This window comes from Dysidea avara, chromosome 6 (genome assembly GCF_963678975.1).
Source record: "Dysidea avara chromosome 6, odDysAvar1.4, whole genome shotgun sequence".
In the NCBI taxonomy this organism is placed as follows: Eukaryota; Metazoa; Porifera; class Demospongiae; order Dictyoceratida; family Dysideidae; genus Dysidea; species Dysidea avara.
In genome coordinates, this window is record NC_089277.1 from 25,028,059 (window position 1) to 25,050,469 (window position 22,411).

At 37.6% G+C, this 22,411-nt stretch overlaps 3 protein-coding genes and 1 long non-coding RNA gene across 7 annotated transcripts; 3 read left to right on the forward strand and 1 right to left on the reverse strand.

Moving 5' to 3' along the window:
- Positions 1-1,094: 1,094 nt before the first annotated feature.
- LOC136259350 (putative phosphatidylinositol 4-kinase alpha-like protein P2) lies at positions 1,095-5,073 on the forward strand. Its single transcript, XM_066052846.1, has 11 exons — positions 1,095-1,758; positions 2,419-2,523; positions 2,573-2,655; positions 2,751-2,855; positions 3,032-3,157; positions 3,225-3,345; positions 3,734-3,848; positions 4,005-4,046; positions 4,156-4,245; positions 4,445-4,528; positions 4,892-5,073. The coding sequence occupies exons 1-11, from the start codon at positions 1,095-1,097 to the stop codon at positions 4,962-4,964; spliced, it is 1,608 nt and encodes a 535-aa protein (XP_065908918.1). The 3' UTR covers positions 4,965-5,073.
- Positions 5,074-5,989: 916 nt separating this feature from the next.
- Positions 5,990-6,493, forward strand: LOC136259351 (uncharacterized). Its single transcript, XM_066052847.1, has one exon. It carries the CDS (start codon positions 5,990-5,992, stop codon positions 6,491-6,493), a length of 504 nt encoding a protein of 167 aa, XP_065908919.1.
- Positions 6,494-7,376: 883 nt separating this feature from the next.
- Positions 7,377-9,829, reverse strand: LOC136258707 (uncharacterized). Of its 4 annotated transcripts, XR_010702932.1 has the most exons (4): positions 9,579-9,829; positions 9,024-9,437; positions 7,924-7,993; positions 7,377-7,872 (listed from the first exon to the last, which is right to left on the reverse strand). It is a non-coding gene; the product is annotated as an uncharacterized lncRNA (long non-coding RNA). The 4 variants fall into 4 exon arrangements; XR_010702930.1 differs by having other exon boundaries at positions 7,377-7,993; positions 9,579-9,828; XR_010702931.1 differs by lacking the exon at positions 9,024-9,437 and having other exon boundaries at positions 9,579-9,826.
- A 5,315-nt stretch (positions 9,830-15,144) lies between these two features.
- LOC136259352 (uncharacterized) lies at positions 15,145-15,918 on the forward strand. The gene has a single exon (XM_066052848.1). The coding sequence runs from the start codon at positions 15,145-15,147 to the stop codon at positions 15,916-15,918; it is 774 nt and encodes a 257-aa protein (XP_065908920.1).
- The last annotated feature ends 6,493 nt before the right edge of the window (positions 15,919-22,411 follow it).

A 22,411-nucleotide genomic window follows, 5' to 3' on the forward strand; every position in this document is an offset into this window, starting at 1 on the left:
CTATTGTGATCTCACTGCTATTATGATAGTAAAAAAATGCCACTACATATTTTATGGTGTTCAGATAAGTGTGAAAACATGTAGCAAAAGAAACTGCCACATATATGTGTATATACAGGGCATGACAATGTATAAGTACTTGTGCCACAAATGACAATGATTGACTGCTTTGGCAATAAAATATTACTTATGCCCCTAGCAAGTTTTTGCAGACTCATCATACATGGCTAATCGTATGTAATATCTGTACAATAGTGGCATACTATTGCTTGTGACTTTGGGAGGTCCATGTTTGTGTCTACCTTAAATTGTATGAACGTTATATTAATGTGCAAGACTTACCTCACTGTTTATGCAAGCATTTGACTCTAATAGCTAATGAAGTATCCAGACTATAGCCCAAGGGGAAGGCTCTCTTTTTGCTGACATGCACATTTTCCAATGGCATGTAAATGTGACACTCTAAATACTCTACAATCCTGATGTGGTACAGTACCTGGAATAGATGTAAATACTGTGCTTTCACTTATCAACAATTTAGCTGTATTAGTAGTCCACAAAGATGCTCTCTCTGTGCCTTTTTGTGGTAGTTGTGTACTTACATATGTATGTATATTAGAAAGCAGTAAATCATATTAAGCCAAAGTTGTTTACAAATACATACATTGGTGATACCAGCTAACTGTCTTTGTCCACGAGATCATTCCTGTAACAGATGGTTTATGGAAATGTGGATGAAATACGATATGTTCTCACAGAGTGTCATAGTTACCTAATCCATATGGACATATATGCCGCTAGTGTTTATGATGCAACTTTGCAGCCTGTAACATTTTATCGCTTAATCTAAAGTGATTTATTAAAATTATAACCTATATTCAAAGAAATCAGTTGATACATGTAGAGTACGTATATTATGTTGAGTTTTTTTTTGTATTCCATAGTGTGCTGTTTCTGTGCATTCGGTATACCACACACATACTGTCTTGGAATGTGCACACATCATTAAAACCATCAAAACTTGTTTAATTCTTTTTGCATATAAATAAGAGGACCAAGCAGCAATTTCAGGAAAGTCTTTTAAAGAAATCTTCATGGGTGCAAGCAAAGCAGTCTTCTTTGTGCTTTTGTTGTTTACCATCATCTTCCTCACTGATGCTGTGGAGGTCACTGATGAAGATATCAATTCTCCACTAGTCTCTTATCTACTTGCTAAACTACAACAATTGGAATCAAAGATCATGGTTAGACCAAATATCAGGACCACTAGACAGACTACACAAAAGCCTACTAAACCACCTGTTGTTGCTGATAACAAACAGTGTAACTGTCAACCTGGTGTAGTCACCTATGTTAGATGGGGTAATTCTTCTTGTCCCTATGGAACAGATACCATCTACTCTGGAGTTGTGGCTGGATCACATTACTCCCATGAGGGAGCTGCCGTTGATCCACTGTGTCTACCACCCAACCCCCAATATTTGAAGTATAATCCAGGTTATCAGGGACATGTACGAGTGTTTGGAGCTGAATATCAAATAAGTACTGGTAGTCCAATTGATCAATCTCATGATCGCAACATTCCTTGTGCACTCTGCCAGGCTTATGGACGTACTAACAAGATAATGGTCCCTTCTCGTTATGAGTGTCCTCCAGGATGGAATACTGAGTACTATGGCTACCTTATGGCCGGTGGTTATCCTCATAAAGCAGCTACACAATTCACTTGCATGGACAGAAGTCTTGAACAGATACCAGGTAGTGCTGCAAGTACTGATGGAAAACTCTTCTACAATGTTGAAGCATATTGTGGCCACTTTATTCCTTGTAGTGATAGAGAGCTCACCTGTGTAGTGTGTACCAAGTAACTGACAAACACAGCCAAACTCATTGCATAAACACATTTTTCTTTCTTGCTTAGAGCAGTAGTTATATATGCGTATGGATAATGTATAACCTTATATGTTTCCACTGACTAATAATATTTTTTGATATGTACATGTCTGTATAGTTTTAGTACTACATATATGCACACATGTAGAATGTGTGCATTGTAATTTGTAACATATCATTCTATTGTTTATACAAGTATTGGTAAATTTATGCATCACGCTAAAGGTATTATGACAGTGTAATTTTGGTGTCTAGAACATTTAAAGTTGTACATGTGAGCCAGAATGGTATGTCTCTTCTTATACAATGATTGTGAGTGAGGTAGGCCAGTTTAGAATGGTACTATCACTGTCTATTCAAGAATGCTATTTTAAGGACAAGTATGCATTGCATACAAGTGATACAAGCACTTAACGTGTACTGTACATCCAGTTCTGTTGCACAAACATTTATGTGTGGGATCAAATGGTACCAATTTCTTTGCCTTGTGCTAATGTATTCAGCAAGCAGACAGTACTGTTTAAGCATGCATTTTGTTATTATCATGTAGTGCTGCTAAAGTTCCATTCTTAGCCCGGTTCAAAGTGGTGAGATGTGGAACAGCTGAGCTAGAAAATATGAACATTCTAAGTTAGTACATCTTAAATGTTTCCAACACACCATATCATGTGATATTTAGGTGACCAAAGACCACCTCAGAATCTGTTAAATGGTGCAGTATGGCAGGCATGTATTTTCAAAGTAGGAGATGATGTTCGTCAGGTACTGGACATGCCAATAATACTTATTTTGGTTATTTTACACCTTTAAGACCAGTTTAATGTGCGTACTATAATCCGTGTGTTTCGTGTTGCTAGGACATGCTGGCTCTACAAATTATGGAGTTGTGTAAGAATGTGTTCCACCAAGTTGGACTAATGCTCTACCTTGTACCCTATCGTGTGGTGGCTACTGACCCTGGTGTAAGTCACTACTTCCATCTTCATTATTTTAATTTAACATTGAAGCCACATAAAGGTATATGTTGTAGTGAAATTTGATAGTAAAAGTGTTCAATGGTGTTTAACTATACATAGGGAAAATGTGATGTACTTTTGTGTACAGCTGCTTGTTTGTGCTCTTAATTTTTTGCTTGTAGTGTGGAGTGATTGGGTGTGTGCCAGATTGTAAATCCCGTGATCAACTGGGCAAGTTAACCAGGGGCTCTCTGAATGATTACTTTTATGATAAGTTTGGACATGGTGACTCCCAGGCTTATCAGAAGGTATGCAGTATTTTGGTATACATAATATAGACAGATGTTTTAATTGTGATCATTGCTGCTTTTATAGGCAAGGGCCAACTTTGTGCACAGCATGGCAACATATTCCTTGCTAACTTACCTGCTGCAAATCAAGGACAGGCACAATGGAAACATCATGATCACCAAGCATGGACACATTGTACACATTGGTACTGACTCTGTTTGTGTTGTTGTTCTTCTTGTCGTCGTCGTTGTTGTTATGTGTGTCTTTGTGTGTGCACGTGTATGTGTTTTCATGCATACATGTCATGTGTCATTATAATGGTATTTATCCCATCACTTGTCCAGTATACCATTGTACAATTGACATCGCTGATTAGGTTTACCTCTACCACTTTAAAGAGGGCAAACAACTAAACCTTATATTATATTGTAGTCTTATTGTTCTTTTGGTATGATATAAAAGTTCACCAATGAACAAGCCATGCTACATACACTAATGCATTTAGCTACCACAAAACCAGTAATTCGTGTATACTGCTGATTTCTTGTAATGTAATGTTTGTGTTATATTTATGGCCATTTTCATTATCACAGATTTTGGGTTCCTGTTTGAGTCATCACCTGGCGGTAATATCGGATTTGAACCAGACTTCAAGTTTACACAAGAGATGTTAGATGTGATGGGTGGAAAGAACTCTGACTCGTACAAGTGAGTCTAAAATACCCACTTATTCCGTGCACACACAACCAAGTGTTATGTATAAATATAAATGTTCAGTTGTTGAGAGGTGAATGAAGTGTATAGTGTTGTATGTATAGTGCATGTACACGAATAGCTTTGGAAAATTGATGTGTTTCATTACAGAGAGTTTACAAGTTTATTTGTAAGAGGATACTTAGCAATCAGGTTAGCATTTGACACTATTATATGCGTGTATAGCTTAACACATACAAATACTAGCTGACATATGCACATACAATATGCGTATGCAGTATGTAGCAAATATAATTTGTAGACCTTATTGTGAAGAGATAGTGTCACTGGTGACACTGATGTTGGACACTGGATTTCCTTGCTTCAGGAAGAATCCCATTGAAGAGCTAAGGTAATGTAACTTACTGGTTGTATTATATGATGGAGGTTGTCCTAAGCATACATGGACATATGTACACGCTAGATTACTCTGTGTCATGCATATCTCCTCATTCATCACTTATTGCGTACACTACTTAGCAATAAGTCACTCCATACAGTCTGTTATCTCCATGTTTCTTCATGTGTGGCAATATTCGTCATTTTTACAGGGCTCGATTTAGACCACAGTTGTCAGTCAAAGAAGCAGTGAAGTTTATACTGGACAGAATAAATTCTGCTTATCTGAACATTAGGTAAGTACAGTATGTTGACTACATAACTGGTAAAAATGAACTATTAAACTTGTCAAGGGGTACAAATTCCATGTAGATATAAATTGCAGCCATTAATTTTAACCCTGCTGCTTTGCCTAAATAACTTATGACTGATTTGCTAATTCTGCCAACAGTTTTCTTTTTTAAATTTATAATACATATCAAGTTGCTTTTCAGTTTTTTTTTGGTAATACGATAATTTGATCATTTCAAAAATTTAGCTGTCAGCTAAGTTTCTCATATTCCGTAGTCTGGAGAATTTAACATGTATCAGATTTTTTTATGTACATAAACCGACCATAACATTGCCCTGGTCATTTATCTTATTATTGACACACACAGGGCTGTGGGGTATGATGTCATTCAGGAGTACCAGCAGGGAATATACTGCAACAAGGCTGATTCACAGCAATGAGGAAAAGTTACTGTTATAGTTGTAACTGGTGTATTAAACAGCCACATTGATAATGTTTATGAATTTTTAAATCTGTATCTTTTGACTTATTAGAAATTTAAACAGTTAATTTTTGAAATAAATATTTTGGTGCAGGGTTCTGCCCAGAAATTCCTGAGTGGTGGCCTAAAGCTAGCATTAACAGATATGCTGTGTGTTATATTAGGGTATATTGTATGTGTATCAGTGATATACATGTATGTATGAATTGTACTGGTCGGATTTAAGAGGGTACTGGTCGATTTTTAGAGGTACTGGTCGTTTTGAACCACTGCCGACCAGTGTGGGCAGAACCCTGTTGGTGGTATATGTATGTACGTGTGTATACATATTTGCAAGAGGAGCAATGTTTTTTGCACAAGTTTTCAGAACCTGTGAACTGTATGCAATAATCTGCTACAACATATGTACATAATTAAGTCGCAGTACAATTTCATATATGGCCAGTTTTTGGTTGTTGGTCATTGTATTGAAAGTGTGAATGACAGAGAACATATGGTAATAAGGTTGCTGGTAATAGGGATGCGGCGATTATGCTGGCATAATTTCGGGCATAATAGGTATGTGTGGAAATCAGGAATTATGCTAGCATTTTGAGGTGATTATAAAGCTTTAACAGTAGGAAAATCTGCAGATTGCACAATTCCGTTAAAAAAGATCGAGATACTCTAATAGAGCAGTCAGAAACTCTAATAGAACAGTCATTGAATATTATTTACTCTAATAAAGCAGTCATATTGAAATGAAATTCTCTAATACAGTAACCAGCTAAAGAATTCAAGACTATTTGAAGCCTAAACATCAATGAAAATGGTCTGATACAGCAATAAACTGGCATTATTAGCCAAGAATAATGGGCAATTCTCAAAAGCATAATAGGTGATTTTTTGAGCACTGCTCAAAAGCATAATGCTCAATTTTTGGAGCATAATAGCCTCATGCCTAGCTGGTAATAAGGTTTGGTCCTCACACAGATCAGTTCTCTAATGCATGGTATACCACTAGGGACTTGCACTATAGTTGAAGTCAGAACCTTGACATCAAAAAGCCATAGATCATGGTATGATCACATTGAAGCTGCAGCTGATCCACTTTGTCTTCCTCATGACCCAAAGTACTTGCAATATCAGTCTGGGTATCAAGGTGGCGATGGAGCAGAGTATGAATTAGGTGACTCACTGGACCACAGCCATAATCGTAATATTCCTTGTGCAGTCTACCAGGCTTATAGCCGTACCACCTTCTTAATGGTCCCTTCTCATTATGAGTGTCCTCCTGGATGGACCCGGGAGTACTATGGGTACCTTATGGCCGGACACTACGGTCACAAAGGTGCTACTCAATACATCTGTATAGATAAAGGTCTTGAACAAGTACCTGGCAGTGGAGGTGATACTAATGGACATCTCTTCTACAGAGTAGAGGCACAGTGTAACCAGTTTATTCCATGTAGTGATAAAGAACTTACTTGTGTTGTGTGTACCAAGTAAAATATTGTATACTCAGTGTGCAGCTTGTACAACATGATTTTAATTTCCAAACATCTTTTGTATTGTATTGTACCATAGATAATATACGTAATAAAGGATTGGCAACGCGCCTATTAAACCTGTAGTGACGTCACGTACAATTCTCGTTACGGTTCGTCATCCAGTTAACGCGCCCTCTCACCCGTTGCTAAACGCACTAGGCTGCTTCATTCCTTGTACCGTAGCAGGGTACTACTGAGTAAAGACGTAAAGCTTAGTTCAAACGAACGTACAACTACTAAGGTGAGTATCTGATGTAATAAAATAGTGGAACACACTGTCAGTTTTAACCCAGCGCAAGATAAGGCCCACTGCTTCATGGCTTTTCACAGTTTTGGAGTTTTAACAAGGACACTGAAGTGCTTTTTTCCGAACAATATATAAAGAACTAATCGTAACCATTAGTAGAGTGTCATGCTTTGTTTTGTGTAGGCGTACCACTTACCCAAACTATGGTTTGAAGCTGTTTCATTGTGCTGGGTTTTGGAGTTTTGTCGTGGTACCATGAGGAGAAGCATCAAGTTACTATTCAGCACAAGAGAGCTTAATGTTATGGTGGTGTTATGCAAATATGCATGAGCTCAAATTCAGATGTGGCATTAACCATCAAAGTATGTGAAAATGGGATATAAAAAGTGTAGTGGAACAGAGCATGTTATCAACATGAAGGAGCTGTTGGTGGTAAAGAGTAGTGTATCGTGACTTCAAGCTTAGACAGGGAATGATGAGCTTATCTATAAATGTAGCAGCTCACAGCAAATACCATCCACTGGATATCAAGTGACGTCCTTGTGTTTTGCCACAAAAATAGACATTCCCTTCAAGTGCTGGAAACTAAGTCTAGCTAGTTCACTTTGTTATAATAACTGATATAAACAATGGACACATATTATACTAGTTATCTGAACTCCTAGGCACCACCTGCAGCTCAGATACCTGATAACTGAAGTTTGTACAAAATCTCTTTACACAATGTTAGTCAATTGCAAAGTATGAAAAATAACTTCTCTAATAGAACACTCGCTACTCTAACAGAGTATTCAATTTTGACATACAGGTTTGGATAACTGAGATTCCACTGTACACCTGTAGAGCATTTGCCAGTAGGTCCCACATCCCAGTGTATAGCAGTCAAGGTAATCACGACTGTGTTACATTCAATGAACTCAAGCACTAGTAGTAGTATTCATATCAGATAAAACACCAGCAACATCACAACCCTCAGAGTCACAAATGACATGGGACTCTCACACACAATCTCATAAAGAAATCTTAAATTCTGAACTCTGGAATCACACAAAATCAGTGAGGCTTCCAGGTCCAGGATGGCTTGGAGTTAGCTAGATAAATGACTGATGGATGTTCCATTGATTGATCAATGCAAAGCATACCTGCATCTCCATTGAGGCTGTCGGCTACTCCATTTTGTGCTATAATAGAAGTGTGAAATCCAAGTAAAACCTAGATAAAGATTTATATTATTGAAATTCTAACAAACACTAGAAATCCCTAAACATAACACAATTTAGAGATGTTGGTTGAGAGGTCTGTCACTCAGTGAAATTTTGTTGATCAAAGTTCAGAAATTTGTCAAACGATTACTTTTTTCAGATACTTTCACATACCTAAAACAACAGCCATTGCGAGATCTTTCATGTAAATATGGCCCCTTGGTATGGTTTCCTACAAACAATTAGTCCCAGACAGTGTTGGGAAATTTACTTTGAAAAGGTAACTAGTTACATATTACTTACAACTGAACTATTTAGTTACAGTTACATATTACCCATAAAATAAAAACTATAATAATATTACATATTTATTATATTACTTTGTGTCCACAGCTTTAAGTTGTCACGTGTGAAACTACCACTTTATCACATGACATGATTGCGTTGTTGGACAATGTGCAGATCTTGGTTATAAGTAAGAAGCTGGTGAATAAGCTTCATTCAGTAGGCTTCGTTACTTCGTTGTGGCTAGGCGTTACTCAGAGGATAACTAACGAGATTAGCAATTTTGTTACTTGTAGTAATAATATTACATAATATTAGACTCGTTACAGTAACTATATTACTTAGGTAACACGTTACATTTGTAAGTAAAGTAATTTGAGTTATATTACCCGTTTTTATAGCGTATTTCGTTATTACTTAGTTACCACAAAAGTAATAATATTACATAACGCGTTACTCCCAACACTGGTCCCAGATATAAAAGGAAATCTCATCATTGAAATTTGCTTACTGCACTATTTAGTTGTTCACTTTACATGGTCATAGCACACAGTAACAGTTGTCAACAGCACATGCACTATAAAGATAGCTGAATTTCGAGGATTTTCTGAGTGACTGACCCCTGGCATTGGTGACCCTAGTCACCCACGCAATACGACACACATGTGAACAACACAACAAAAACAGAATGGAGTGTTCAGTGAACTCTTGTCCTCCACCACACACATACACACAGCCTAAGCCGGCAGCTGTACCTATTGTCACCCAAAAAAAACCAACACTGGGATGCCTGTGCACCACTCAGGCACTATAGTCTTGTGCAGAATCCTCCTGGGACTATATAGATCTCACAGGGAGAGGTCGCAGAACCCAAAGTTCCACAACAACCACTAAGTTGAGACAAGGACAGTGAGGCAGCATAGCCAAGTGGCTAGAGCACTAGCCTGGTAATTGAAAGGTTCCAGGTTTTTTGAAATTTAGTGTTTCCTTGAGCAAGAAACTTTGTTCACACTGCTCCAGCTGTATACAGTTGGGGACCTGGTGAGCTGTCACAGCAACATCAATGGGTACCTGGCGTTTACTGGGGAAGCAAATTCCCAATATCCATCTCGAGCTCTCCATTAAAAAAACATTGCCACTGGATATATAAGGTATTTGCTGCTGAAGCCCTAAACGAGCATACAATCCACATAAATCCTTGTTTACATAGTCCATCCTTATTATGACCTACTGTAGCTGGCTACCAGGAGCGCATCGAATCCTTGATAGAATTCGATGCTCATGTGAAACGGTAAGACTCCACGACTCACCAAGTTGCTGCCGCGCCCAAAATCCGCTGGTTGATAGCTCGCTACGATCGATACTGGTTACATGAGTAGTTCCTCTCTGTTACTGGATAGCGAAATAACAGCACTGGGAACGATAAAGCGGAGCATTCATGTCGGGTAGCCGTATCTATGACAATAGACGCGCATAAGTTACATAATAAGTCACGCGACCGTAACGAGGATTGTCTAATAGTTGCTATGCGCGTTGCCAATCCTTTATTACGTATATTATCTATGATTGTACTTACATAGTGTACTAGACTAGTGTATGTGTAAACTTGTCCATGTGGCATACTGTATTACTTTTTGAAGAGTTAAAATAAATTGTACAACTGTTGTGGTAACACACAATTCATAACTGTTGTTACTAAGAGATTATTACTGATGGAAGCTGCTACGTCTGATCAGTGTACAAATCTCATTATGATATGTAGTATGGTCTATTAGTACTCATAACAAGTTCATACTTTTGGTTAACAAGCCTTGTAAGTCTGTGATAGACTCTTATTATTAGGTGCATGCAGTTCAATCTCTGCTAGAGCTGTGCGATGATGAAATTTCTGGTATCTCAATAATGCTACTACTAATTATCACGATACTTATATAAACCACAAATGTGACCGGTCCTGCAAAAACAGGGCATGTGGGCACAAACTACACCCCATCACACTAAAGGTCATATCTCAGTATTGGACCAGAATATTTAGATTCTGGAACCGGCTTCATCATATTGATAATCAAATGCTTACGAAGTGTTATTGCCATAGTATATCGGTATAAAATTTGTGAGTCAAGGAAGTTTGAAAAAGTAGACAAAAATCATGCGTCCACATGCCTTGTTTTCGCAGGCCCAGTCACAAATACCAATATTTACTCTGTATAAGTCTACTCTAAGTCAACACTAATCACAATGGAAAATCAGCATTAAGAAAATTTTTACAAGGAAAGGGTGATAAATGACTGCTGTTTATATACTGTAGATTGGTTTCCTTAGTATGCAGAAATTTACTATTATAACAATAATAAAAACTGACATGATAACGATAATTCCATTGATATCTATCTCAATAATCTTATTATCATAGTTATCGCACAGCCCTGATCTCTACATGTTTGGAATTATGAAATGTAGCTGTTACTTTATCTGCAGTGATGCATGGTTTTGTATTGTATACATAGATACATCCTTTTAGAATTTACAGGTAACAGCAATCACAGTGTTTTAATGGTTCACAAAGTAGGGAGTATACATGTAATTTACTGTATGTGTTTGAGCAATGGATTCAAGTCTTTGTACTTGTCTGTCAGCCTAGGCCTGTTCAATTTGTAAATATATAGTGTATATCTACATACTAAGTTTCTATCAATTGCAAGAAACTATTTCCAGCACATATCTATTTTTGTCTGGACCTGTCTGAAGCCATTGAGATATTTATGATGTTATTGAGATAGGCGGAAATCACATGAGCTTAGTAGTAATTTCCTTTGTGCCATTTTACGATTCCTGATGACAATAACCTCACTTCTAGCTATACTTTATGGATACAGTGTATTATGCCAAAATAGCCATGAAGGTCACCAAAAGTCAAATCTTTGATGGCACTATAGTCAGTATGTGTTCATCTGAGCCCCCACCAAGTATAGTAATATCAAAGAGGTGAACACATGTTCACTCCCAATGGTTTTGTACTGGAACAAGTATGTTTTCGTGTGTGTGTGCGTGTGCGTGCCTGAATCATCTATACAAAATTATGATTAAAGTACCCGGTAAAGGCAGAGCCTGTATACCAGAAGGCCTTATAAAGGCCTAAGATGTTTATATTAACTGCACTAAGTATGTTTGAAAAGTAGGAGAAAGAAGAAAAAATCCATGACTGGACCTGAGCAGCCTCAAACCTGTAGCCATCCGATTAATGCTCAAATGCTTACAGGAGTCTGCCAGGCGGTCAGGATATTTTCTTCTTACTATTTCCGTGTATTTGTATCCATAGGAACCCTAGAGAGTGACTTATTATCTCTAAGTACCCCAAGTGGAACCAAATGGACATTGTTTTATTATGATTAAATATGTATGGGATATTTTTAAAGCCTCATAACTCAAAGATTAGGACTGAGATGGATTGTCACTATCACATATTAAGACATTGTGTGCTTTATTGATACAGTGGACTTGTAACATTTCTGTACACAGTATGCAAAAGGAAAGACATCATGATCAGCTGATCAGTGGGCAGTGTTATTCGCTTATGTATCTTATTATCTCATCTGACTAACATATGTACGATCATGCTCAAAAGATTTGAAGTATATAGACAGTGAAGAATTTCTGTGCTAGAAGATAAACAAGTTATGAGGAATTGCAATTCACTGAAATAAATTTTTGTTAGATGATGGTGTTCATTAGGTGATTGACTTGTAGTCTCCACACTTATTCTGGCATTTTGACACTTCAAAAAAAAGCCCCAAGGCTATGTTTATGAGTAGCATTTGGCAATCTTTGTATGAATAAAAGAACAGGTACCTATGGATGATTGCACATTTCAGCAGTAATAAAGAAAAGAATTTCTGTCTTAGTTTATTTACCATAGACCCACTGGGATTGGAAACACGTCATGTGATACCACAGAAATCGTTTTGAATCCAACATCAAGGTAAGTCTTGTTACGAAGAAGTTCCATTAATGTATTAGATATAAGTCTGTCATGCAATACAAGCACTTTATTAATGTATTCTGTTGACTTTGAAAGAATTTTCTACGAAGGAGAATTTTAGGCTTGCAGACACTTCTAGCCTACATATTTGCAGTACCATTTACTTGTAGTGCCTAGCAAAAATGATCAACCCTGTAGATATATAACTTATTTAACCATGTGTATTATGTACCCGAAATGTTTCTTCACATTGTGGGCTACAATTTATGGCACAAAGCAACATCTACAGTGTTGAACATCAAAGGACTTTATTGTACCACAACGAAGACCTGTAATTTCAAGTAATACAGTCCTTATGAGCCACCATTCACCCAAGTGTAATTCTTCTACTATCTGTTGGAGAGTTACAACTGCTTTAACACCTGGCTGTAGGTGAGGAGTTACCATGAGTTTCCAATCCCGGGATGTGCTCTAATATCTATGGTATTGCTATGTAGTCAGATACAGTATACATGACTGACATGGTTATTCATCTTATCATGCAAGTTGATGTTGTTTTTAAAAAAGCATATTTGTGGAGCAGAGAGAGATATCCCATAATATCAACACACACATTTAGTTTATGCTTGTTTTTGTGTTTCTGCTACTACAGAAATACTTCACTGATCACCATTCAGACAATATTGATTGGCATGTCCAGGGGATCTGTGAATCCCATGACTTTCTGAATATTTGACTAATGGAAGTAGTGAAAAATGTATTACCCAAGCTTTGATGATTAATAAAGCATCAAGATTAGGGCAGGACACTGCTAACACAGCAATGTTTTTGCTGTGTAGTTGTCAACAATGGACCAAGAACATGATGTATGTCAAAAAAACTAACACATCATGAGTTAGAGAGTGCTAAAAATAAGATAATGTTTGCTCCATCGATGTTAGTTCCTTTGCCTCTACTTCAGTTGCTATTGTATGTAAATACCATAATATACTTTCATTAGGTGCGTGTGCTTTTGCATGGTTTTTTAAATGAAATTTACTAATAATAATATTATTGTTAACTGGATGTACTTACAAGCTTATAAATGACCATTAAGAGTTTCTGCTAGGAGAGCAATATTCGGCCTACCACATTTTAAAAGCAATGTGGTTACCAGTAATTGGTGAGATGCTGTATTGCAATTAAAAGAAATGGCAATCCTGGGGAGTCATGTGTAGCTATCATTATTGCAGGTGGCAATATTTGTTGGATGTGTTCCTAGCAAGGCAACAAGTGTACTCAGGTTTGCTCTTGACAGCCTTCTTTTTCCACGCTAGAGCTTGCAGCAGCAATTAATCCTGTGAATAACACATATCACAATTTGTAACAGTAGATCAGACCCTTTAAAAGTAACGACATTAATGCAGATGCTACGTTGCACCTGAACTTCTAAACTATGAATTAAATCGGAGTATAAAATGCCTCAGTGGTAATTTATGTTTTTGAATTTCTACACTTCAACTATTATGCTGCTTCCTACAGTGATTTAGCATATCTTTAGATGTTTCTGTACAGTGTGTGTGTGCTGTACACGTGATTTTGCACATGTATGGGACTGAGTGTCATTTGTTATAATTAAATGTCACTAGCATATAAAATATGAACACTTTAATAAACTATCATTTTTACTGGAGGTTTAAGCCAGGTGTATATAGGGAGATTTGATCATGAGTTCAAGCAGGACAATCATTTTCATGCTTTCATTTTTTGCTGTCATCTTCCTCACTGATGCTGTGGAGGTCACTGATGAAGATATCAATTCTCCACTAGTCTCTTTCCTACTTGGTAAATTACAACAATTGGAATCAAAGATCATGGTTAGACCAAATATCAGGACCACTAGACAGACTACACAAAAGCCTACTAAACCACCTGTTGTTGCTGATAACAAACAGTGTAACTGTCAACCTGGTGTAGTCACCTAGCTATGTTAGATGGGGTAATTCTACTTGTCCCTATGGAGCAGATACCATCTACTCTGGAATTGTAGCTGGATCATCATGGGACCATGAAGGAGCTGCAGTTGATGAAAGCATGTAGCACTAGCAACTGCCACATTTACAGGGCATGACCATACATAAGCTCTTGTGCTACAAGTGAAAGTGATTGACTACTGTGGTGAAAATACCAATTAACATATGTATATGCCGAAAGCAAGTTTTTGCAGACTTGTACATGATGAAATGTACACAATATCTACAACTGTGGTATACTTGTAACTTTGGGGGGTCCATGTTTGTGTCTATTGTGAATTTAGTGAATATTTTACTAATGAGCAAGACATATCTACCTGTTTATCCAGATGTTTGACTCTGATGGTTAATGAGGTATCCAGACTATAGCCCAAAAGGAGGGCCATCTGTCAACATTGCTGACACATACATTTACTATGGCACACAAATGACACGACTCAACATGTGATGCACTCTGCCATCTACATGTGGTAGTATGGTATACCTGGAATACATGTAAACTATTTCACTTATTGGCAATTTAGCTGTATTAGTAATCCACCCACCGTTTGTACCTTTTGTGGTTGCATTTGTATATGGAAAATGGTAAATCATATTAAACCAACATTGTTTACACATAGATGTGTCGCAGTCACCTAATATAGTTGCTAGTTACAGTTTTGATACTGCAACTTTGAATCCTGTAACAATTTACTGCTGACTTATTACAATTACATACATCAATTTTCCCTGTTTTTGTGCAATCAGTATACCACACACACACACTGCATTAGAATGTGCACATATCATTAAAGATCATCAAAATTCTTTAATTCATTGTGTGTATAAATAAGAGCATGAACTGGACCAAGCAGCAATTTCAAGAAAGTCCTTTAAGAAATCTTCATGAGTGCAGGCAAAGTAGTCTTCTCTGTGTTTTCGTTGTTTGCCATCATCTTCCTCACTGATGCCATGGAGGTTACTGATGAAGATATAAATTCTCCATTAGTCTCTTACCTACTTGCTAAACTACAACAATTGGAATCAAAGATCATGGTTAGACCAAATATCAGGACCACTAGACAGACTACACAAAAGCCTACTAAACCACCTGTTGTTGCTGATAACAAACAGTGTAACTGTCAACCTGGTGTAGTCACCTATGTTAGATGGGGTAATTCTACTTGTCCCTATGGAGCAGATACCATCTACTCTGGAGTTGTAGCTGGATCATGGTTTGATCATATAGGAGCTGCAGTTGATCCACTGTGTTTACCTCCTAATCCTCAATATTTGAAATATCATCCAGGTTATCAGGGAAATGCACGAGTATATGGTGCTGAATATGAAATACATACTGGTAGCCAAATTGATCAAGCTCATGATCGTAACATACCTTGTGCACTCTGCCAGGCTTATGGGCGTACCAACAAGATGATGATCCCTTCTCGTTATGAGTGTCCTCCAGGATGGAATACTGAGTACTACGGGTACCTTATGGCTGGATATTATGGACACAAAGCAGCTACACAATTTACCTGTATGGACAAAAGTTTGGAACAGATACAAGGCAGTAGAGCAAACACTGAGGGAAAGCTCTTCTTCACAGTTGAAGCATATTGTGGCCACTTTATACCTTGTAGTGACAAAGAGCTCACCTGTGTACTCTGTACCAAATAGCTGACAAACACATCCATCCATACGTATTGCATAAACACATTTTCTTATTTAGAGGAGTAGTTTTATCTACGTAATATGCACAATATAATCCATATATATTTTGAACTGACTGCTTGTCTAACCAATAAAATTGTAAAATATCAATTTTTGTACTATAAGAATGTGTGCATTCACTGTAGGCTTGCGTTGATTATGCCGGCATAATTTTTGGCATAATAGGGGATGAAAAGCATAAAGCTTACTTAATGCTGGCATAATGGAGCATAATGGGCAGATTTTCGTCACACTAAGTATAACTTTTGCTATAACTATCACAAAGTCAAGGGCTAACCTATTTTGGGTGGTGAAATGAATCCTGATAACGAGTACAAAAATGCAGAATTACATGTTTACACCTTCAACGAAATGAACATTTTTCATTGTGGGTTTGAGTTTTATAGGACACATGCAGTCTTGTGCCAACTAAAACCAAGGCATGGCAAAACAGTATAGCTGAGCTTCAATCATTGGATTTGGTATTATATAACACGTCGCATTGTCTGATTTTGAATAAAATATGATATAATGATTATGATTATTCTCCTGTTCATACAGGATCTTTAACTCCCGTGCTTCCACTACTTGGGATGTAGTTGATCTGTTTACCTGTTGAGAAGCCATGTATAATTGTTTAGTTTAGTATGTAGTTTTTTTTTTTTTTGGTCTTGCCAGGGCTCCATACTTTTTAGTAATAACTTGGTAACCCTGAGACTGGACTCCTGACCTCTTGTAATTATTTGTTCATGTAATTGTCAATTATTATGACGTTTATCTCTCTCTGATGATAATAAGGTTAGTGTTGAGTCAGATAGCTAGTGAATGTGTGGACGTTGAAAATAGTGTATGCATGAGGCCTAGAGTGAGACTGAGGTTGATATCAAACCAGGAAAGTATTCAAAAGATCGAGATTCTCTAATAGAACAGTCAAACACTCTAATAGAACAGTTATCACATGCAACAGAGAAAATGACAACTATATCCCCAGTAGGCTATTATGTTCTTGGCATGATGATACAAATGCAAGTTACATATTATACTGAGCAGTTGCTGTCCTTTGAATACCAACTGCTGCAACTCAGAAGATCATTCAGAAATGATGCATAATATTTCATTTGCATACAAAACTACAGATACTAGACAATACAATGTCTATAGCTTCTGAGGGACTATAAATATGCCCCCAGACCCCCTACTCTAATATAATGAACTCTGGAACACATCTAATTTCAAGCTATTGCTATTATTTGTATGTTGCAGTTGAAGTGACACTTCTCCATTTACATTGTATCATATGAAGACCTTCTCTGCACAAAGAAAAAACACACAAAATAAAAGCATAATGCATTTCTGAATAGCATAAAAACAAGCATAATAGGTAGAAAATTGAGGAAATGCCAAAAACCATAATAGGCAAATTTTGGAGCATAATAGGCTCAAGCCTAATATGCATTGTAGTTTGTAATATTAGCAGTGTACTGTTGTTGGCACAAATATGATAAATTTTGCTGGCATTCTAATTGTGGTGTCTAGAATATTATTGTTGTATTTGTATGTGAGCCTCAATGAATGTCTCTCCTGAGTGAGATGGCCAGTTTAGAACTGCCTATTCAAGAATGCTTGAACAAAAAACATTGTACACTGCTGATACAAGCACTTAAGTATATGTACATCCAGTTCTGTTACGCATCAAGACACACGATAGTGTGTCGTGAGGCAAAGTACAGCTAGTATAGACTCGTGACAGACAAGTGTGTATTTTACAGGAACCAAGAAATCGCTGTTTTCACGCATTCATAGCTGAATATTACCAGAACAGAAATTAACCAGTTTTGCTCCATCGGAGTAGGGCATCTCCTGTTCTACTGGATCCACCCAGCCATCACTGAGATATGTGCCTTCAAAGTTCATCTTATTTTCTTCGTATTTTTCTTAATCTTCTTGCATAAAAAATATTTTCGCACACTTTAGAAAAAAATTGCAATAACTCGTGCATGCTTTAATCAATTAACTTTAAATTTGGAGGGCAGTAAGAACATAATGCAGCACATTTACAGAATAATGGATTTATACATACACGATTTTGAAAATTCCAAAGCGATTTGTTGTCATGATTACAGGGTATAACGGAATAACTTGAAAATTGGTCTGTACATGAAGCTGCTATTGCAGTGTAAACTTTTGTGGTTTGAAAGTACTGAGAGTATTAGCTAAGAAAATATAAAGCAAAACCAAACATGTGAAAAAGCACAATCAAGATACTCTGATAGAACAGCCGCTGAGAAGTAAAAAACATGTGCCAAAAACATTGGAAAAATTTCTTTAGGGTTTGAACCAGGGTCCTCCACACCTATGTACCCAAACCCTTTATTACTCTACTGCTGCTGTCAGGTTGCTCACCTCGCTCAATTTCTACCTTATCAATGAAAGTTCTGGTTTAGTACACTAAAATGATAACTCGTAGATCTATCAGAAATTCTAAAACATTCTATATGCATTGTGTTGAAATGCCCAGAAAAAATATGTGTTCTATCAAAATACTACAAAAAATTATGAAAATAGTCTGTCATTCGGCCAAGCACAGCCAGTGTGGGCAGGCATCATACTCATTTTATGGGACCAGAAATGCCATTTTCATGTATCCATTCGAGTTGAAGCCTCCTACAGGTAAGCTTCCAATTTGCAATGAATAATTATGAGGATGGAGCTCGTGTAGATGTTTCTGCTTCAGGATTCAGGGGAGGTTAGCATCAGAAGGCATTTTTTGATGCCAAATGTAATGTAAAGCGATGTCAACCGCATGTCTCAATTGATTCTAATTCATTAACACTGAAATGCACGTTAGCCTACCATACAATAAATATACATGTTACATCTTCCCCTTTTCAAGGGAACTATCAATATACAACAAATCAACCTAACAGTACACTCACACACACAAAGGGGAAAAAAATCATGTCAAAAGAATCACATAAAAGAGCAACAGCAAAAAAAAAACAAAAAAAAAAACAACCTGCTATGTACGCATATTCAGTTTAACTTGATGGTACATATTCTTCCATCCACCGTGGCTGCCTAGTTAATCTACCAGATCTTCATGGAGTTGTGGGTGGCATTGTATGTCCTACGGGTTCAGATCGTATATTGTCATTTGCAATAGGCCTGAGCCTAATATGCTCAAAATTTTACCTATTATTCTTTCCAGAATTTCCCAAAAATTTCTCCTATTATTCTTTTTTTATTCCTGTATCTAGCCTATTATTCCATAATAATGCTCATTTAGTTTCTGTAGCTATAGTCACTTAGTTCTCAAGATGCTGATATAAGTTGTTTTGCTAGAATTAATTAATAGCTAACCAAAAATGAAGCATTCCACCTTACACATAATTGTTATAGCCATTACAACAGGCTTAAAATAGCTATCAAGAGTGATTTTTCAATTACATATATATATATATCAGTGTATTAAAGCTATAGCTATGACTATATGCTAAGTTCAGTAGATAATGATATCAATATGTTTGTTGAAAGGCTTAAAGAAATACACTGCGTAACACTGGTATGAGATGTACAAGTTTCAGAATTGCAGATAATCATACAGTTAAATCCCTGATGCTGTCTGCAGATTGATAACATGAAACGATCTGACTGCTCTATTAGAGTATTTGAGCGTTTTATTAGAGTATATCGATCTTTTAGGGGCCCTTCAACTTCTTTCAGCCAGCACTCGTATAATAATGCCAGTAATCTATCATTCTTAGTAGCTTACTTCCTTCTTCTAGCTAGCTAATCAAGAAGAGGCACACCCCTTAATTCCGACTATTATTCCCGTGGATGTCTGATAATTCTAAAACTATGCCTGTAACCATCCTATTATTCCGGAATTGTTCTCATGAAATTGGTGACCTATTATTCTCAAAATTATGTCGGCATATTAGGCGCAGGCCTAATTTGCAACCACATTTTCCTGCTCTGATAACTCATCCATCTACTGTGGTGAGGCAAACAGAGAAGTATCTAATTCTGGACCCTCTGAGAATTCAAATTCCTCCATTGGCTGTTGTTCATTGACTGAGATCAGATGTCACCGATTTTGTCTATAACAGGTTCCGCCCACTTTCACCAAATAACTGCATGGGCCTACCAGTCCCTTGCAAATTCCAGTACTCCATGTAGATTTTCCAGGCAATTGGATACATACAGTTTGTCCAGTAGATATAGGTTTTAGTTCCTTGACATGTTGATTATAGTAAGCCTGTTGTCAATTTCTTTGTCTATGTTGGGCCTCTGGATCCTTGCACATGGGAAATCCTGGTTGTAGCTTAGAGGATGTTATTGGTAACAGAGTCTTACACCTTCTCCCTAAGAACCACTGAGCTGGGCTTGTACCTATACCTTCTGATGGAGTATTCCACCAGTCAAGTAAAGCATGAAATCTTGACTACCCTGATTCATGACACTTTGTGAACAAGCAGTTAACAGTCTTGACAGCATTTTCTGCCTTCCCATTTGATTGGGGGTAATATGGGGAGGATGTGGTGTGTGCAAAACTCCAAGTATTTGCAAATGAAGTAAATTCTTGGGATGCAAATTGTGGACCATTATCTGTGACTAGGGTGTCTGGTATCCCATATATTGCAATTAAAATCCTCAAAGCCTTTGTAACACTACTGGTGGTGGTCTTATGCAAATTCTCCACCTCAGTGTAGTTACTGTAGTAGTCACAAACCACCAGTAGTGCATGTCCCCTCAATTCACAGATATCTGCTCCAATCTTGGCTCAAGGTCTGTCAGTTATGTAATACTGAATTAGTGGTTCCTTACCCTGTGAAACATAGTGAGACAGACATATACCACACTTTGGTATGTACCACTCTGCGTGGGCAGTTAAAAGGCACCGCTAGTGCCATAATTTGTATATTGCACTGCTGCAGACCGCAGCGAGTGCATTATAACTTATAACGCACTGGTTGCGGTTTTGTAGACCGCAACGAGTGCATTATAAGTTATAATGCACTGACCGCAGTGCAATATACAGATATTGCACTGGCTGCGGTTTTGTGCAGCAGCACAAGTGCTGGTGCTGAAGACCACTATGACACCTCGCCTAATAGGTGGAAAGACACTTCACAGATCACTCGAATTCTTTTATACCCTGACATGTAAAGGTCGATTGTGGGCCATAACGTCACCAATACGTATAATGTTTACCAAACAGCCAATGGCGATCGAAAAAGCCAAGGCGGTGGCCACAGCTCTAGTCTACATAATACTTATACACCTTACTAGTCTGGTGCCATCTTAGCCCAGATTAAACTGTAGTCTACTTCTATAATGACTCAATAAAACTATTATATTCTAAATAATATTCACCTTTACGTTTCGATTGTGGTAACTAGTTTTGTCATGCCAGCAGATTCGAGTTTAGCCAGTGTGAATAGTAAGAATTAGACTAGTATCGTTTAGTAGTTAGGTTTTGTTTACTTAAGCCGTTTATTTAGCTGCTTTTTTTCGCTCGAGAGAATCACTATGGTGATTAGTCTGGCGCTTAGTCTTTATGGCGATTGAGTGATCACGCTGGCATACTGGGCACTACATGATGAGAGTCGAAGAGCGAATGCAGGTTAGTGATATAACCCATAGCGTACTAGCTTTCAATATCTCAGGTGGCTGCAGTACTGTAGAGGGGACGTCATCGCAACGTTCGGCTTGGTTACCCACAATCGATGTTAGAAACCTGGCCTTTATAAGTGTTACACCTGCCTCGTGAGACTCTCCCCACCTATTAGGTGAGTAGTACATAACAGTTATACAACTTGCACTCGTGCTCTGCCACTTGCCTTCGGGCCTGACGGCCCTCAGGCTCGTGCGTTTATATCAGGCAGAGCACTTGTGCCCGTTGTATAACTATATATGTATTCTCGCAGCTCCATGGCCATTCTTGGCCAAAACATGCTGTCTCTGGCTCTCCTTATAGATCCTTCAATACCAATGTCAGTGGCATGGACAGAAGCTATCATTTCCTTTTGCATTGCTGCAGGAATCACTACCAACTCCCCTTTAAATGTTAGCTCATCCTGAGTAACTATCTCATCCTGAGTAACTAGCTCATCTCTGAAGTCATAGTAGGGAAGCAAGCACTCACTCACATCAGCTTTGTTCTCAGACCACCCACACAAGATGGTTTCTCTTAGCTGCTGTATCATCTCTTGATGCATGTTTCAATTGATGTAAACGTTCAGTGCTCAATGATAAGGGGGTGGTATGGTCTGTACTCTCCAAACTGTGTACAAAATCAGAACTGTTAGTGATCGGCAAGTAGGCGTGGCTTAGTGTGTCTGCCACATACATCTGTTTCCCTTGCTTGTATTTCAGTTTCACATTATACCTCTGTAACCTGAGTAACATCCTCTGCAACCAACTAGGTGCCTTATTCAGTGGTTTTTGCATGATTAGG

Excerpts from the sequence above, each read along its gene's own strand:
- LOC136259352 (XM_066052848.1), top strand. The coding sequence starts at position 15,145 with ATGAGTGCAGGCAAAGTAGTCTTCTCTGTGTTTTCGTTGTTTGCCATC.
- LOC136259350 (XM_066052846.1), top strand. The coding sequence starts at position 1,095 with ATGGGTGCAAGCAAAGCAGTCTTCTTTGTGCTTTTGTTGTTTACCATC. Across the intron at positions 3,849-4,004 it reads AAGAACTCTGACTCGTACAA|AGAGTTTACAAGTTTATTTG; the intron begins GTGAGTCTAAAA and ends GTTTCATTACAG. Across the intron at positions 4,529-4,891 it reads TCTGCTTATCTGAACATTAG|GGCTGTGGGGTATGATGTCA; the intron begins GTAAGTACAGTA and ends TGACACACACAG.
- LOC136259351 (XM_066052847.1), top strand. The coding sequence starts at position 5,990 with ATGCATGGTATACCACTAGGGACTTGCACTATAGTTGAAGTCAGAACC.